The sequence below is a fragment of the Mus pahari genome, chromosome 17 (assembly GCF_900095145.1).
Source record: "Mus pahari chromosome 17, PAHARI_EIJ_v1.1, whole genome shotgun sequence".
In the NCBI taxonomy this organism is placed as follows: Eukaryota; Metazoa; Chordata; class Mammalia; order Rodentia; family Muridae; genus Mus; species Mus pahari.
The window spans coordinates 32,249,535-32,269,069 of record NC_034606.1 but is presented as its reverse complement, the minus strand read 5'-3'; the positions used below and the strand labels follow the sequence as shown (position 1 = coordinate 32,269,069).

General features: G+C 46.7%; 1 protein-coding gene across 2 annotated transcripts in view; it reads right to left on the bottom strand.

The window, feature by feature from the left end:
* Window positions 1-19,535, bottom strand: part of Tg (thyroglobulin) — a 180,530-nt gene that overhangs the window by 13,948 nt on the left and 147,047 nt on the right. For both annotated transcript variants that reach the window (XM_021216474.1, XM_021216475.2), the window contains exons 42-44: window positions 11,474-11,638; window positions 10,265-10,432; window positions 1,220-1,401 (exon numbers count right to left, since the gene is read on the bottom strand). In XM_021216474.1, the coding sequence (XP_021072133.1) occupies window positions 1,220-1,401; window positions 10,265-10,432; window positions 11,474-11,638 (515 nt within the window). The remainder of the gene's footprint in view (window positions 1-1,219; window positions 1,402-10,264; window positions 10,433-11,473; window positions 11,639-19,535) is intronic.

Here is a 19,535-nt window from a genome sequence, read left to right as displayed (position 1 = left end):
AAGTTCTGTGACTCTAGAGAACCCTGACTAATACAGGGATGCTGATGCCTCTGGGCCCAGCTTTCCTCTGGAGGGAGCCATGTGGGGGAAACCAAAACACCGATCAACATGCTTGCCAAGCAACATCCATAGGAATTCCAGAGCTGGGGGTCGCATGCCCAGGACCTCTGAGGGAAGAGGGCTATACCATGCTTGTCCTTTGATTCTCACTCTAATGTAGTCTTGACTCACATAACTTGCTCAAAAGATAATGTTTGGCAACTGTGAGGTGGCTTAGTTAATACAGTGTTTGTCTCACAGGCATGAGCACTTGAGTTTGGTCCCTAGAGCCATGTAAAAATGCTAGGCAAGGTGGTCTGTTACTGCAATCCAAGCTCTGGGGAGATAGAGACAGCAGGATCCCTAGGGCTAGCTAACTAGCTTGCCTGGCCTAATTGGTGAGCTCTAGACCAATGAGAGATCCTCTTCCAGAGGGGGTGGATGATATTCCTCAGGATGACACCCAAGGCTGTCATCTGGCCTCTACATGCATATGCATATATGCACATATGTCCACTCACACATGTACTTGCATACACACATGAACAATCATTAAAAGGAGACTTGTGTTTGGTTTCAGTGACTTAATGATCACAGGGAAAGGAGGATGGTGTGAGGCATCCCTTTCTTTATAGTGCTATAAGAGGGGATGCTAGGGACAGCGGAACCTGGAGGGGTAAGTCTTTAACTTTCCTGGGGTGAGATCAAGGAACGCTTCACAAGAAGGAGTTAACAATGAGTGGAGATGGGGGTGGGGCATATCAACAGTGGGCAACAGCACCCCAAGGAAAGGGCTCATACAGGCATTGGGAGCCCTGGACTCATCCTGCTCGGGGAAGAAAAAAAAAAAAAACCTTCTTGGTAGGTCTCCATTCCCACACCCCAGAGTGGACTCTGGTCACATGTAGAGATGAATGCAGAGCTATAGACATGCCTATACTTCTGGGACTTGTCAAGCCTCTCTCCCATATGCTCTGGGAGCTCGTCAGGGGGTAGCTACTGTGTGATGGATTGAGAAAGGGGTGATGAGGACACCTGGAACACCAACTCCTGGGGGCCTTGGTGCCTCCTTCAGCGTCTGAGCAGCCTCTGAAGCCTCACCCACAGCCGGCAGAGGATTTGCATCCTGCATGAACTGGTTTATTGAGTGTCCCTGGCTTGCAGGGTGGGCCTGGCTTACCGGGTGGCATTCTCCAGTGCCCGAGAGAAGGAGGCATAGTCATCTGTGGAGTGCTCCAGGGAGTAATACCACGCAGCAGCAGCAAGGATGCGGGCATCCGAGTCCTCACCACCCAGTGAATTCTGCAGTGCCTGGTAAAAGGCTGTTTTGCTGTTGGTTCGGCCTTGGCTCTCTTCAAATTGCTTTGAAAGGGGGAGGGAGGGAGGGAAGAAAGAGGGAGGATAGAAAAAGACATATAATTTTCTAATTATATCCTTAAAGGTACTCATTGTGCTTGTCAAACATTATTCTAGAATTTTCTTTCTGAGAAGCAGCATAACACAGCATTAAGCACTTATACTTGTCCCAGCCTCACCTGCATTTTTACTGTGTGACCTTAAGCAAGCAGTTTTACCTGCCTGGGCCATCCCTTTGCCCATTGGGAATGAGAGTGCCTCACATTAGGGTTAGGAGAAGGACATGCAGGAGATCCCACTTAAGAGTGGTCCATCTTAGTCTGGATGGCTGTCTGATACTGGGCCACACATCTGTCTTTTTCTGGTGCTATCTGGCTAGGTTTAATTCATTTAGACATTTCATTATGTACCACCATAGTCATTCAAAGTATGAACAGACAGTGTTGTCATAAGAACATACTCTTCCCCTGGACCAGCTCTGCTTGGCCTGGGAAGCTAGGACCATAAGGTCAAGCTTCCTGTCTGCTGGGCTGTGTTCTGGGTGGGTAGAGACAGGAAAGTGTAAATGGATGTCCAAAGCCTCTCAGAGCAGGCTTCGAACGGGACTGGAACCAAGCCTTCTTAGAAAGGACAGTCAGAGAAGCTACAATGCTGGGCAGAAGAGCTGCCTGTCTGCCCAATCCCTTCTTCTCCCTCTCAGACTCTGTGACCTGCCCTTGCCTTATAGTTGAGTACACTGTGGGATGGGGAGCAACTCAGCTTCAGGTCTTAGTTTCCTCTTTTCTAGAGATGAAGGGCAGAAGATGCAGGTCTGGGAATGTGGCCAAGGTGCCCGATTCCAGGACAGGCTCCAGATGCATGTGTTCCCATGTTTCCAGGAGCTCCTGTACACCATGACCCCACTTACTGGCAGACCTTGGTAAGTTTACATTGCCCAAAAATCTCCTTCAAGTGTAGGGATCCAGGGTCATAGCATGAGGAGCTGTATATTGGTGAGTGAACGTGTATGTTCCCTCTTGTGGAGCAGCTGACCAGCCCTGCTGATAGGGAAGCCTGGCATGTCCATCTGTGTAATGATTGATCAAAGACATGCCCCAGTCTCATAACACCAACATCAGGAGACAGTGAGGATGACCAGAGGGGCTGGCATGCAAAAGGATCAAGTTTCTTTAATCTTAGCGTATGTTTTAGAAAGAAATAATACCAGCATCAGCTAGACATGGCAAGAGTACATGAGCATCCATGGCATAAACAGCTTCCACATGGTCATGACCAGAGACCAAGGTCACAATAAAAAGAGCCTTGTCCATATATCCACATTGTTTCACAGATGTCCAAATAAAACACATGAATAACATGCACCCACTTTGCTTTTCCCTTTGCTATCTGGGGGTTAACCATTCATTTATTCTAGACTAATAATAACAGTTCTCACCTACTCTCCTGCTGTCTATCATGCTGATTTTCTAAGCTTCCGAAGGTCTGGGGGTAACTTAATTGAATGATTCTCATCGCTTCTGATTGCCTGAAATAGCTCATAATGAATGGCTACTAATCCTGTCACTTACAGCTTGGTGTTATGTATTTCACAAGTGCCTCACCAAAGTGTTCCAGGAGCCCAGGGCTGGGTGTGGCATCATCTTACTTCCTGCTTCAATTCTAGGTTAGGAGAGTCTATGCCTCTTAGGGCCAGCATAGAGAGGGACAGCATGGGCTGGTATGCTTCCCATGCATGGGGGAAGTCAGCTCTTCAGCAGCTCTGACTTTAACTATGACCCAGAGTCACACTGAAAACACAGGACCCCACAAGATGGGAGGAAGTTGACACATTGATGCATGGCCCAGGGAAGTGACAACAACACCGAATTCGGAATCACTATGAGGGCTCAAGTATCGACTGCCAGATATGAGAGGCCTTGTTCACCTCTTCTGATCCTGACATCTTTAAAGTGCAGAGAATGGTGCTGTCCAGCTCTGCTTTGCTTCTGGGAGGACTCAGGCACCTGGGCAGTCAGTCACCTGTAGTATCTCATGGCCAAGTTGTGTGTCTGTGTGCTGTAGGTTAAGAGCACCTAAGAGGTTCCAGCACAAGGACCTGCTTGGAGCCAGCAACCCAAGCTTGGTTTCCCAATCCTTTTCATCCCCCGGTGTTGTAACTTTGGCTAGGTCTGTAACCTCATCATCCCCAGGTTCCTCATATGCAAACTGGTGTTAACAAGAGTCTAACGAACTAGAGACAAACTTATATTAACTGTCAGTTTCACTAGCTTCAATGAAAAAACTAAAGGAGAAAACTTAAAGGCCCCAAACCACATTAATACCACAGGATACAAAAAAGCCTTATATGTCTGGCTTCATGGAGCAAGACTTCTGTCTTGCATTTATCTTCACTTCTTTGTGTGGATACTAAGGAATCTCTGAAGGGCCGTGAAAGTACTGATGACTGAACCGTGGTTCACCTAGATCCCAGCCCTCAGCACTGGCAGTGAGGAGCAGGGATGGAGAAAACCCTGAGAGTCATTCCCTGTCTCTGTGTTTTGCATTCCCCTGAACTGATGCAGAAATGGTGGTGAGGAAAAGACTTTGTTCTGAGATCCTAGGTGCTGTACAACCACAGTGGAACGCCTGGACACTTGGAAGGTTTGGTTTACTTCCACTTCCTAGCATGAGGGAGCCCCAGAGAGCTCCAGATACCAGGACCCCTGTGTTCCACCAGCCGTGCAAGGGAGAACTGTGTACAATGAAGCAAGTGTGTTTCCCTTGCTGATGTCCTTGTGAAGACTCTTGCTGATACACTCAGCCTACCTGGGCTGCAGAGGAGCAGGGCCAAATTAGGAAGGTTTAAGTCTACTTCCAGCCCAAGCCTCAGACCTTCTATCTAGATGTCCCCACCTCCTGGAAGCCACCAGCCATGCACAACCAATGAGTATCCCATTCATCTCCTTCCTCTGTGTACACTCTTGCTTACCTGCCATGTTTTCATCGGAATGTGCTGGACCAGATCCATCCTTTGATGGCTCTGTCTGACTCCTCCTGTCTTGGACCCCTCCCAACTGTGCCCCATATGCCAGTTATTCTGACGCTTATGTGCTTCCTCACCTCTTCAGGTCCTACTCCAATCCACCGCAGATGCAGCATCCCACACTCTCCTGTTGAGAAGGACTCAGAAAGCACTTAATCTACATCTATCTGCACACTGGCTCCTCGCAAGGTTCTGCAGGGCTGTTAGGCCACTGCAGGTCTGAGGAGTAAGAGAGCAGAGTCCCCCTCCTGGAGAATCTGGAGGGCATCAGAGCACGCCTGGGTTCAGGTGCCCACGGTTCTCTAGAGCAGTGGTTCTCAACCTTCCTAATGTAGTGACATTTTAATACAGTTCCTCATGTTCTGGTGACTCCCAACCATAAAGTTATTTTCATTGCTATTTCATAACTGTGGTTTTGCTACTGTTATAAATCATAATGTGGATATCTGTGTTTTCTGATGGTCTTAAGCAACTCCTATGAAAGGGTACATCCCTAAGGAGTTATGACCACAGCTCTAGAGCTTCTAAGGATATTTTGTCTATTGGGAGGACAAAACCTGATGACCGAAAATTCAAGATGAGCCTGATGTGAAATCAAGCATGGTTGGGTTGGAGAGACTCACAAATGAGCAAAGTGCTCTAGCAGGTCCCTGCGTCCTCTCCAGGGTGGCTTCAGGAAGCAGAGAGGCATGTCCTCTGCTCAACCTTCCTGTCCTCCATTTAGCTGACTGCCCTGTATCCAGTTGCCCAGGATCCATGCATGGCAAGCACTGTGACTGAGGGCTGACACTATGCAGTTTCACTTCCAGCAGCGTTTGCTATTTCCCTGCACTTCTTTTGGGGAAGCCCTTTTTCTGGGCCTTTGTGGCATGAAACTTTTCTGGGTTTCTCTTGAACTCACAGCTCAGAGGACCATATACCAATCAAGCTGTACCAAGATTAGATAATCTCTCAAGGTCTTCCTGAAAGGACAAGGAGCTCCTTGCATGTCCTTTCTTATTACCCAACCCCCATCGAGGTCTTTATTGGCATGTGTTTTTATTTTGTAAGGGGTGTGTTAATACAAGCATTCATTGCTTGAATATACACTGGAATTTCCCAGCCAGAACTGCTTGCTTGCTTTCTTTCTTTCTCTCTCTCTCTCTCTCTCTCTCTCTCTCTCTCTCTCTCTCTCTCTCTCTCTCTCTTCCCTCTCTCTCTCTCTCCCTCTCTCCCTCCCTCTCCCCTCCCCCTCTTTCTTCCTCTGCTCCCTCTACTACTCTCCAGGTCCCCAGGACATATCCTTCCTCATCTGGCAGACATTCCATTTCCATTCTGGCTTCTATATCTCCCCCTTATTCTCAGATGTCCATACTCTATGGTTGTGTCTTTCTCCCATGCAGGTCTCAACCCAAAAGACCCCTCTGTTAGGCTGTCATTGTTCACTCCTAAAGTGTGTCTCACTATCTCCTGCTTCCTTTGCAGCTCTCTGGCCCTGCTTTCCTTAGGGCTCTTCTCAAGACCCGAACCCCTTCCTGCATTTGCTTCTGCATCATTGTTATCTGAGTGAGCTCTATCTGGGTGCTCAGAACTTTCTCCGAAAGCCGAGAAGACCTCAGCAATGGGGTAGTTAATAAAATCCTGAGGGTGCATACATAAGTCACACACAAACCACTGCTCATTAATTACTGCAGAGATAAAAGACCATGGCCAGATATCAGATATGGCAGAATTAGAGTCAAGTGTCTAACAAAATATTCTACTATTGTTTTCTTTTAAAAATTGCAAGAGAAAATATGATTATGATGCTGTGATGACAATATACTAGTGATTCTAGCTTGACTGGCACTCTGTGTCATCACTCAAAAAATACTTTCTTATTATGTTGGGGGTAGTGAGTCCACCTGTCTTAGCTCTAGGGAGAGCCTCTGAAGCACTAGATGAGGAAACATGGGATGTCAGGCTCTGAGCGTCTGGGTCTCAGTGAGGATGGGAGGTCACAGAATGTTAAGTAGGGCATCCTAGAGCTGGAGCCCCACAGAGTCCCTCCCTGGTGGGAGCAATCTCCATTCTTAGATATGTGGAAGGCAGACAGGGCTCACTGTGCTACCTAGAAGCTATGATATCCTCAGCTCTGACTGGCTGAGCAACTTGTCTTAACCGCATGGTCAAAACCAGGAATCAAGACTCATTCTCTCATCCATGTCTTCCTAGGTCAGACCCAGCACGAGAATTTGGGGTAGTGGCACCTCTTTCTAAGAAACTCCCCTCTGTGTGTTTGTATGTTTCCCCATCTCTCTGTTTCTGTCTGTCTCTGTCTCTCTCTCTGTCTGTCTCTGTCTCTGTCTCTGTCTCTGTCTCTCTGTCTGTCTGTCTGTCTGTCTCTCTCTCTCTCTCTCTCTCCCTCTCTCTCACACACACACACACACACACACACACACACACNCTCTCTCTCACACACACACACACACACACACACACACACACACACTGAGGATTCCTGCATCCGCCTCTTACTATGAACAGCTAGCAAGGATTTGATGCTGCTGCACCAGGGCTCATGCCAGCGACTTGGCTGCCAGGTGCAGCTTTCCAACTCTCAGACATCCCCCCCCTCAGGCCCCCACTGCACCTGCTCTTGAATGAGGCCAACTCCTAGCCAAGCCCAGGGCACAAGAAAGCTACACTAAGCTTTGGGATTTTCTTGTCTTACTCAGAGATGCTTGGAGTGGAAGCAGAACTGTGAATCTTGGAACAAAACTGCTTTTGATAATGCAAATTTAGTCCTGGTTAATGCAGACAGACTGTCAACTTCAGCAGTCAGGAGAAGGGAGGGGGCTAACGCCTCATCTCAGAGACCAGTGAGGAATTTCAATAGAATGCTTCGACTTCCGAAATAAGATCATTCTAAGCAAGCGGAGGCTTTCTACCTTCCCAGGAATCTATGTAGCCCCATGCTCTGCAGGTATGTCTCTGGGTGTCATGAGGACTCTTTGGGTGGACCATGGTGGCCTGGGTGGCAGGGTGCGAGTCTTCAGGATTTGATGAAGTCCTTCTTACATACCCTCTTTCATCTAAGGTAATTTGGTGGTCTCTTCTGAGGGGATGGCTGGTCCTGAGCTCTGAACGAGGGCTAGGAGGCTCCTATTCCTTCCCTGGATGGTGTGTGTTTGTGGTCTGGCTGCCAGTTGCCATTTCCATAGCTGCTATGAGGAAGAAATGTGTGTGTCTGTTTCAGTGTCTATGTGCACTTGTGCTGTGATTTGGAAAGCTGTCCTGAGGTCAGATGATTCAGTGGCTATAAGTCCTTTGTATTTCTTTTTGGTACCAGGGCCATTAACTATATTACTAATGAGTTAAGTATAAAAATATCTATTATTTATTCGGGTCCAACTCTTTTCTTGACAGTGGAGTATGTTTGTGTTCTCTGGGAATATTTAGCAGGATCTCTGAAAATTCTCTCAATTTGCAGATAGAGAAACTAAGTCTCAGGTTCTGGGGAATGCAAAGGCTTCGGACTACAGTCAGAAGACATCCAGGACTTTCCCCTGGTTTTCTGACAGAAGGCCAAGGGAGGAGATCTGTTCTGTTCTCACTCACTTGTCACCCAGCTGCAGTGCCACTGCGGGTAATGATCCCCATCCTTCAGGCTGTGATGCTCACCTCTCCACATAGCATGCATACATCCATTCCTACATGCTTGGCTTGTTCATTATCTATTTTCTGATCTGTCCATTACCTCTTAGAGGGCAGAAATTCAGTTGGTAGTCATGTCCACCATAACCAGTCCTACACCCCTGGAACACCATAAGTGACTGATCCACTTTCACTAGCAAGTAGGTGCTATTATATACTCATGCTGTGTATCCTGCTCAGCTAGACATGGTGATTCCCTAGGTTTAGGGTCTCAGAAACGACCCCAAATAAAATAAGACCTGTGAAGCTCGAGGAGCGAGAACAGCACATGTTCTAGGAGAGGAACAGCACATGTCACACCCTTAAGCCTAGCTAAGGAACACCAAAGACATGGAATTGGTATGCCCATTCAAGGTGACCAGGGAGGGCATAGAAGGGAACAAATTCAGATCCCATTAAACAGATCTCTGGGGGCCACTGTCAGGGTACAGCTTTGACTCCTGGAGAGAGCACTGGCTAATAGAAGGCTTGCAGATTAAGAGAAAGCGAGGCAGATTCTGATGATGCCACCATTGCTAACCCTGAGAATAGGCATGCACTGGGAGGATTGGGGTGGGTATGTGAGATTGAGTGTGGACAAGGGTGGCCCCAGCAGTTCCTATGAACTAAGGATGAGAGCTCTAGGCATCTAAGGGAAGATGCTCAGCAGTCTGTTGGCTCTGGCAGCAGGCTGGGCTGAAGTGGGGGAAAGTCTGAATGAATAGCTAGGCTGGAGGTGTACGCCCCCTCGCATCAGGGACTGGTATAGAGAGCAGGGCTCTGGCTTTCTATCAAACACTGCTTCACCATTCCATCTTCTAGGCAAGCAGTGACCAGGTGTGCTCACCAGACACAAGAGTACACAGAACGCAGCAAGGCAGAAATGGGTGACCAAGTCTAGCTCCCAGTGGGTGGGGGCTGGAGAAGCATGAACATGTATGTGCACTGGCTTCTCTGTTCTGGCTTCTGGGGCATGCAGACCTTCCCAGCAAAGGGAATTTTACCTACACCTTGGTTAAATCAAGGAGAATTGAAATACTGTACTGGGGAAGGATTCTTGGCCCTCTAGTCTGTTGGCTATGACAGAAAGTTCCCAAAGCACCACTGGCACTGAGCTAGGGAAGGCGAGCCCCTGGCAGCCACACAGTCAAGCAGCCTTCTAATGCTTGGCTAGCATAATTGAGGAATTGGACCTGCACTGAGCTCTGACCCATCATAGCCCATATCTACTAGCAGGAGGCTGCCTCTGTCACTGGTGGGGGAACTTCGACTACTAGAGGTGGTGTAGGAAGTACCTGCTAGGGTAGCCCCCACCTCCACATGGTCCCTGTCTGAGATGAATCCTAAGCTGAGACTTTGATAGTACCTCTTCCCCCTTTCATGACTGAGAGATAGCGTGAATATTCAGCACGTTTCCAGAGCTAGCGTTGTGAGGACAGGGTTTCTTACTCGAAGATCACATGTCCTCTCTCACAGAGAGATATTGCAAGGAAAAGGTTATATTCTGTGTAATTTATTGTGTTTGTGGAGAGAGCAGCAACAGAAATTAAGCCATTCTGTTTTATAGCTCCTGAGGCAGTCAGTGTTAACTGCTTGGTGGATCTGTCCACACTATGATCCTTTCATGAAGAATCACAAATATATACATTTGCATACATGCACATACTTGCTTTTTAAGCATGAGTGCTCACTCCTCTCCATTTTTCTTTACATTTTTGCTTCCTACTTTGCAGCCCATCACAAGCATCCCTCAAGCACACAGAGACCAGGCTCGTGTTTTTAATAGCTGCATAATATTTAGCAGTTGGAGTGTATCTTAATTTAGTCAGCCAGACATCTGGATTTCTTCCCACTTTTCCCTGCAACAATTAACACTGTGAAAAATATCCTTGCACACATGTTGTGGAAGAGCTGCACTTTTTGCTTATGACGAGGTGTCCTTGTGGCTGGGAACTGTTCAGCTTCTACTCTAAGCTTTCCACAGTGACTGATTCTCAGCTGCAGTTTGTGGGTATATGTATTAGTCACCTCTTGTAAATGTCTTAGTTCTGACCCCAGCTTCCCCCATGACTACCTTCAGATTCCTGTAGCCTTGGTACACAGTCCTCTGTCAGCCACAGATATAGCCAGTTGTTCCTGACCCAGTATTCCAGCAGGAGGCTGCAGAGGCCTCGCCCTGCTCCCTTTACCTACCTTCACAGCCTTTGCCCTGTTGATAAGCCCATCATCCTGGGAACCTCCTATGAGCAGATCCACCTTCACTGGCAGAGGCCTCCTCAACCGTCTGGATGGAAGTTCACGGAGGTACTGGCCATCGACCACAGGGCCCCAGTAGTGGAAAGGGCCACTCACAGCCAGGAGCTGCAGTAAAGAGGGCATTACTTACATGTGCTTTAGTTTCCTTTAAGAAAACTACAGTCTTAGCATTGGCTGTGCAGCTGAAGTTGACAATTGTAGCAAAGAACTAATGGCTCTGAACAGTGACAGGGACTACGAAGGTCTCTGTGAAAGGAACTCTGCAAGATGAAACCTAGTCTTTCTTTACCTCTGGAGTCCCATAATTCTGCCTCACAGTGCCTCACAATGGCCTTCTTTTGTAAGACTCTTACATTGGTTTGCTTAGTGGAATATAAAACATGAATGTTCGTGCTCTAACTCCAGCTGGGCCCTAATGGAAAGCAAGGGTCAAAGAGCAGGGCAGCAGGTAAGCAGGACACCCTGTGACAGTGAAAGTGGCTAGGCAGCAAATCCCCCTTCAGCAATGCTTAACCCCCAGGAGACCCTCCCAGAGCCCCTTGGCTGAAGCAACAAGAGGTTCCCAGGAAGAACAGCAAGGATAAGAAGGGCTTAAAGTCAGTGTCTGTAGCAGGTGACACTAAACAGCATAGCCTACATAGGTGCAGATGAGGACAAGGCTTAGACCATATCTTAGGGTCCATATTTGTTATGAGGATCAAGCCTGCTCCTGCCTCCTCTACCAGTGAGTGTTAGAGGCAGCCAGAATCGCAAGCTGAGAGCAAGGTCTTTACTGGTAGAAAGGAATGCCCAGCTGTTGATCTAAGGGTCTGTGACCTGATCTTGTGCCTCTATGGTCCTAGCATGGGGTGTGACCCTTCTCAAGTTCTATTTCATTTCATCACTCAACTCTGTCTCCATTATAGGTTCCACTTTGTACTTAAGACATCCAAATGACAGAGAAACATGTCTTTCATCAGCAGCCTTGTATGTTCCTTTGTAGCCTGTGGTTCCTGCAAGGACTAGGACTCAGGAGGCAAGTTTATCTTTAGTTGGTCATGCACTGGGTGTGTAGCTTGGTGGAGACCATCATCACATCTGGTTAGACCTGAACCTTTCATTTATAAAGACAAGATGTCCCTCCCCAACCTGTAAACCAGCACTCACCTTGGTCTGAGCATCATTGAGAATGTTGGCAGGCTTCTGGCGGAGACATGATACCACTTCCTGGACGGATGAAGTAGGGCATCCAACCTCCTTTGCCAAGGCTGCCGCTTGCTGTTGGGCCCTATCTGGGCTGATAATTGCAGCCGGGGATAGCGCAGAGCCTCCCTGGAAAGGAATGAGCAGGGATCAGGCTGACAGCCTATACAGCTCGTTGGCTGCTGCTTAGGACCCTCAGGTCTTAGCAGAGTCCTATAGTTTCTTCCATAGGCAGACACATGGGAACCTTTGATATCCTACAGGTATGAATGTCAGGGTTGACCTACACAGAACAGCATACTTGTGTAAACTGGAATAGATCAGTGTAAACCTTGGTTTCCTTATCTGTGAAGTGAGGGTGCTGGTTTTGCTGTTCAGCTAAAGAAATATAATGAGGACAAGGGTGATATCGCTCTGAATACGGACTGGAAAAACTTCTGGTAAAAGCACTGTGCAAAAATACAGCTACCTCCTTTGCAGAGAGCTCAAGTAGCAAGGTTTACTGATTCTAAGATGTAGTTAAATATGAACATAGAGACCCTTTGGAAGACACCATCATTCCAGGTTACAAAGAGGTACAGAGAAGTTGGTGCCTGGTCAGATATACAGTGAGACATGGAGCGCCTAGAGCTCAGCAGTCCTGTCACTGGACCTCTGCAGGTTTCTTAGCATGGGTGCGAGGACTGAACAATTAGGAGTATTTCTCTAGTAGAAGTGGCCAACTTCTCTGAGAAGCTCATTGTTAATAAGAGGCACATCAGGGGCCTGATCACAATGGTCAAGCACTCAGCCACAGTGAGGCAGACTCTCACACATACCTGGGAGGCTCCTGATGGGAGAGTGTTATACCTATCCCATATTGATGTCTGGTTTTTAGTCTTTAGCGGGACCTGTGACCAGAGCCTGAGACCAAGCAAGCAGTGGGAAGCCCATGTGAGGAACAGGAAAGTACACAGGGGGTGGGCAGGAGGAGGGCTGAAAACCTAGTAGCTATATATAACCTGATGACCAAAGCCCTTTCCAACATTTCTGAATAGTACAGATAAGACCTCCTGGGCTGCAGACACAAGATAGTGTGAGGCAGCAGATGGGGGAGGGGGGTTGTCTTTTACTGTGTTTTATATACTAAATTCAGCCTGCTGGTGCCTCCTGCAAGATATACAAAACAGACTCCTGTAAGCATCTGCACCTACAAACAAGAGAGGATCCTCTAGGCTCCTCATGAGAATCAACAGAGGTGCAGGTCAAACTTGCAGCCAGCCGGGGTCTGGAGTGTAGTGATATTGGTAATGAACCATAGTGGGTGAATGTGAGCTTTACACCCTTGATTTATTTCTGTAACACCAAGTGGCCACCTGTTTTTGAAAAACCACTTGCTATGTTCTTGTAACAGAATGGTACTCACACTGGAGGTCTTCACAGGGTGGCACAGCATTCTGTGCTGCTGAGTGCAGGGGGTGGGGTGGTGGTAAGCGGCTCCAGCAGTGGTTCTCAACCTTCTAAGTGCTGCAACTCCTTAATACAGCTCTTCTTGCTGTGGTAACCCCCAACTATAAAATTATTGTTATTGCTACTTTATAACTGTAACTCTGCCACTATTGTGCATTCTAATGTAGATACTTGTTAGGCAGATGTTTTAGGCAACCTCTGTGAAAGGGTCATTTGATTGCTCCCTCACTCCAAAGGCGAGAACTGAGACAGACAGACTGAGAACCAGTGGCCTACAGGAACGCCTGAGGACATGAGGATTTAGGGTGGGCCTCTGATGTTTTCAATATTTCTGCTAGCTATAAATAGCTGGGCTTCTTGATACGCGGAGGAAGTGGGTAAAGGCGTGGGTTTCACTGACACTGTAAGATAGCTTAGAGAACTTTCCTCTCTCTTTTTGTTGTGATCAGTCTTTCTGAAACCTTGTTCTTTGTGGAAAATCAGCAGTTAAGCAGGCTGTCCTCATTCGGGGGCATTTGTTAGGCCTTACATCTGGTGGTCCTTGAACAGAGCCCAGGAGCTTAGAGGAAAGGGAGCAGACCAGAATTCCAACCTTGTCGCTCTGATGGTGTCATTCAGAAATTGTGACTTCAGTGTGCCCAAGAAGACTCCCCCTCACACCGTTCTTGAAGAAGTTATCATCTGGCAAGGCAACAGAGGCACATCTTGTGTGTGTGTGTGTGTGTGTGTGTGTGTGTGTGTGTGTGTGTGTGTGTGTGACTATCTTGCTGCCCCAGGTGTGCCCTGATGGCCTTGACTTAAGGATCGATGTTCCTATGCGGGAAGAGAGGCCTGCTCTCTTTCCTTCTTATGCCTTAGCTCTCCTTTATTTGCATTCTTGCTGTAATGTATTAACTTCTCAGGGAAGGAAAACCTGGGAAACCCACACCCACCTCCTTACCACTTAGCACCAGGTTGCATGGGTTGTGGCAGTCTCGGCTCAGAGGGAGACAAAAAGCAAAAGAGTTAGGCAGCACTTCTATGCATCACATCAAAACAGCCCATGAATCCTCACTCTAGAGGTGTCAGGAAGTTGGAAGCTGTGCACCCCATGCCTCACAGCTGCCAAGGGACAAACATGAGGCACATCGGGGCAGCCACCTGCAGCACCACACTCTACCTACTATGCATTAGCAGACTTGTCTGTGGCCTTGGTCCCTGCCTGTCTCTGAGAAGCAGGGCCAATATCCAGTAGGAAGGGTCTGTCTTAGAACAGACAGGCTGGGGTTTCGGTTCCAGTGTGGTCTGCTGTTTTATCGGTTCCCATCTTGGCTTGGAAAGGGCCCTGTGATCAACTGCTCCAAAGAAGATACAAGGCAATGATGCAAAAATCTTTATACTGTAATCAGCACACAGTATATGTGAATGCTAATTATCATCAGGAGTGGAATTAACTATTGGTTTCTTTCCCACAATGCAATGTGCGATCCAGCTTCCTGCTGAGAGGAAGCAGATATATGACTCCACAGCAGTGCAAAACCCTGAGGAGCACTGACAGCTCCCACTGAGTTACAGACTCCAGTGAATTCAGCCATTGTTTGCTACTCAAGAAGGATCCACCTAAAAGTGTTTTGAGTCTGATTTTATGTAAAGAGTCTTACGTCCTCAAGTTGTGGAAGAGACCCAAGGCTTTTCAAAGTACAGACTGTACACCAGAGTGACCCTCTGCTATTGGGACCAGGACAAAGGCTAGAATTCGTATGCACTGAGAACTCCAGGGAGGGGATGCAGGGCTCCTGTATGCCTGGAGAACTCTGCAGAGAGGCAGGAGCGGAGAGGACTTTGAGAAAAGGAGCAGAAAGGGGCACTGGCAGGTAACTACTCCTGGGCAGTGTCAAGGATGGCAGATAGGTTAGGAAATGTTGAAGAAAAACCTGGAGTCTAAAGATCCCAGCATCCCTGTAAAAAGCTATATATGTGTTAAAGGAAGGAGCCAACACAGAGAATGGATGGGGACATGAGTAGGCTTTCTAGGAGGAGGAGAGAACTCTGCAAAGAAGACATTGAGAAGTAAGATCAGAAGACAAGTCAATGACAGCCAAGTGTGAGGGGTTACCGTGAGCAAACGAGCCCTAGGGTGCAGGCCAGGTTTCTATAGCTACAGGAAGTCCTCTGGGATTTTGGTCAGACTGAAATGGCTTGAGCACACAGCAGACCTTTGAGCAATGACCAAATATGAGTGCCTCAGGGATGTGGACTACTGAAGGCAGAGCAGTGAAGTGATTTTTTCTACCACTGGCTACAGCCGTATGTAAAACACCCATTGCCTATAGAGAAGTAGGGCAGAAGTGAACTGGGACAAAGAGCAGGATTCTGCTTGGTAGTCTTAATGCTAGAGGAGCTGGAGGAGCTGGAGCAGCTGGAGCAGCTGGAGGAGCTAGAGGACCTAAAGGAGCTGGGGGAACTGAAGGAAACATCTGAGGCAGGAACCCAGCCCAGACTCCTGAGTGGTCCAGGGATTCTGAGTAGAGATTAGAGCTAGAGAATGTGTCCACTTCTTCATATCCTTCTTTTCCCGAAAATACACTCAAACCTGAGCCTGCCACTGAATTCCATGGGCATTGGAATTTGAACATGCTTCTGAGAGGCAAGGAGAATCTGGAGACAGACCTAGAAACTGTAGCAAAGAGACTTTCAAAAGTGGTTCCTATCCAATGTTAACCTTCTCTTGTATACCTTTAACCCAGAGGCATCTCTTCGCTTGATCCCTGGGACCACGAGTCATACTAAAGTCTGAAGCATTTCAGTTTTGGCAAAAATCTTAACACGAGTACTGACAATAGTTAATGTAACTTCCACCTTGAAACTATAATCTACAAAGTCGTAGATCACTTCTCTTTCCTTCTTCTCTGGAATCAGTGTTCTTGGTGTTACATAGGCTATGGAACTTGGGTGGTAGAATCGAGGCTCGCTATTGCTCAGTGCCTTTTGCCTGTCAGATGGTACTGCTTTACTGTGGTCCTCCTAAGAGGAAAGAGTGGTAACTGACACAAGCCAAAACCAAGGGCACTTTTATAAGTAGAAACTGAAGGTGACTACGTGTACATGTACATGTGTGTGTACATATGCATATATTCATGTGGAAAGTGAAAGGCATTCAGCCTTCATAAGTGGCCTCTTAAGAGCTGGAGCATTAGTTTATGTACATTCTTTGAGGGGGGGTTGTTTTGGTTTGGTTTGGTTTTTTGAGACAGGGTTTCTCTGTCTGTCCTGGCTGTCCTGGAACTTGTGATCTCTGCAATAACCCTCTCTATATTAGCAACTCCTTTCCACTTTTCAGATTGGGAGAACACAGTCCAGAAGGAGGAGGCAAGGTGTATGAGATCTGGAGATTTGTAATAACAGCCCAAGTTATGAAGCCTTTAACTTCCCCCATGATCTACCACCTCCTGCTAAGAACTACCCCTTCTTAGCACAGAGCTTCATGCATTCTTATTCTCATTATGAATGGCTGACATGTGGCAGCCAATAAGGAAGAGGCTTACAGGGTTTGTCAGAGAGCAGGGAGATGACATGGGATCTTTCTTTCCCTGTGTCAATCAGGAGCGAATGATGGAGGCCAGACTTACATGGGGCTCTGTAAAGACGATTCATGACTGCAGACTGGGAAGGACACAAGGACAGAACCCTGTCCTGTGAAGTCTCTTGGCAAACATTTACGACCTCTCTGCACTCTACTCAGTTCCATTAGCTACAGGACCTCTTCTAAATACCACAGACCCTCCTTAGGACATTCTGGTTCCAGGAAGAAAAGGAAGATGCAAGAAAGGAGAGGGGTTTTTCTGCCATGCTTTAGAGGAAGAACACAGCAACTATGTGAGGTCTCAAGAGGAGCTGGGGCCTGTGGCCACTATTGCAGGAGGGCAGCCAGAGATGTTTCACAAAGGCTAGTTGGGACTAGCCACTGAAGTTTAGGGCAGGTGGGAGAGATGGAGATAAGAAATTGATAAGGGCAGGCTTTTCCAGGTGAGAGATATCAGCGCCCAGCAATTGTGCCAAGAAGGTAAATTGTAAAGGAAAAAAAAGAGAGAACTCTGTGTGCGTGTGTGTGTGTGTGTGTGTGTGTGTGTGCATATGTGTGTAAAAAATAAAGCAAAAAGATGAGCTTCAAATATTTTGCAGAAACATCATAGTGCAGAGATATTTTATTTCCTCCCAAAGTAATAATGGATGCTTAATAATTTAATAAAAAACTGATCGGTGTTGGTAAATACCACAGAATAAATATTAAAAGAAGAAGAAAAGCAAATACTGCTTATTTTGATGTTCTTCTGTATATGCCACACTTCATCCCTAGTATTTCCATAGATTCAGAAAGAACATCAAAGATGTTTAATAGCTTCCTTGTGCACAGTAGAAAAGTCTGAGACCCAAGTATTCTGATTCCAGTGTGCTTTTCCATGACAACACACTGCTCTAATGGATGACAGGATCCAGGTGAGATTCATAAGCAGTCTGTTCCAACTCTTCACCCTATCACCTGCCCAAACCCCAAGATAACATAGATATTTCAACTTTGTCAATTCCTAGAGCTCCCCGCCCCTGCCACTTATAAAGGGCCAGTTGTAGAGTTTCACCAGCTCCTTATAATTTCAACAGTGTTGTTGTCCTCATGAACTGTCATTGCAGTTGCAATTAGAGAGGCATTTAAGGCATATTTCAAGAGCTGATTCTACCCTATAGTACAACTGATTCTTGCCATAGAACAGCAGTCATTTGCACATGTCACATGAATAAAGCCACATGTAAGTGGTATGGCTAAGGCCATTTATGGCCACTTCACAGGGAAATGAGTGGTGAGATGGAACAAAAACCCATAGGAGCAGGGTCTGGGTGAGGGGACAGGCTCCAACAAAAATCTCAAAGACCCCAGTGATCCCTTCCTGGACATTCCTTTTGTTTGGAAATAGACATGATTGGTGTGGGCTTTGCCCCTCTGGAATGGGATTTGCACCTATCTCATCTCCTCCATGTCTCACAAAACGCCTTTTGCCATCTGTTAAATATGTCATGTTTAATTGACTCAATTGCTTTCTGACTGTCAGAATCCATTTAAGTGCATGGCAGTTAAAAACTACTGATTTCCCAGACCTAGGTGTCACCCTTGAAAAATGCTACCTTAATGATAGCTGAGGTGGGATCAGCACCCCACCATAAAGAGCACTTGCTTCTCCCTATCATTCATTCCTGAGACCAGCCATCCAGCCATCCCTGAGACTATGGGGAGAAGGGAACAGCTGGGTCCATGGGTGGCAGGGGAGAGGGTAAACTATGGTTCAACACTTTCTGTCACTATTCAGTTTTTAATATGTTTCTAGGAAGGCCTAGCCTCATGTCACTTATGGGTAGCTTTGTAGAAGACATACATTATCTTCATTTTACAGTTGGATCTGAGATCTGCTTGAACACTATTGTTCAAGACACAAGACCTAACCTGCCCTAGGAAATATATGTGAAGAGCATGGTCTGATGGGACAATAGGTCTTGGGAATATAGAATAACCAGCTGGGAACCTGTTAGAACAGTCCACAACTGCAATGACCTGTCCAAGAGACTGGAGGTCATGCTGGACAGAGGCGGAAGTTGCCTAGAGTGGGTAGAGACAATACAGTTCTCTACCAGGGTCTCTACATGCTACAGGAGACAGAATGAATGATTGAGGGAGACTGTGCCTTCATCCCTGCAGCTGTCTGTTGACCCAATGAATTGCAGTCTGTGACTCTAACTTCCAGTTTCTGTTTGAGACATCCTGTCCCCATAGTCTGTATGTTCAGATGGGCTTGGCACTTCTATGGCACAGCTCACTTCCTTATCTCATGGTCTGAGCCCAGCTCCCACCAGGATGAGGGCACTAACAGCTTCTGAGCTTCAAACTCAAGCAGATCCCTTACTTCAAACGCTACCCTGGGCAATCTTGCAGTCTCTTGCTAAGGTTATGATGTACATTACAAGAAGAATATGCATACTTGCTCCATGTTTGCTCTATCCTTGAAGTCTATTTCCTATCATGACCTTCAAATCTGTCAGATGAAAGCAAGTATAAATTATTGTTATTTTGAAGAGATATAGGAAGATTATTTGGAAAATGGAATTTCAGGTTGGAGGCTCTTGCAAAATTCTTCTCATAACACAGCAATTACCGTTTTCTTTGCTTATTAATTTCCTCATCTGTTAAATGGGTATATATATAGCAATGTCACCAGAGAAGCATTGAGAGCATGGGCTCTGAGGCCATCAGCCAAAATCCAAGTCCAATCCTCACTGATGAGCTACACAACCTTAGGAAAGCAAATTAAAGTCCTGAGGCTTCAGGGTTTTGGTTTATTGGGTAAAAGCAAGGATGAGAGAAAAAAAAAACCTTACTTATATATTTGTTAGGAAAAATTTTAAGGCAGCATGAAAGGGCTTTTTATGTGTACCAAGATTCCTGAAAATAGTACCAGTGTTTTCAGATATCCTAAGCAATAATTCAGAGAATTCTTGTGAAAATCAAATGCAATCACAGGTATGAAAAGATGTTGTAATCTATAAACATTCT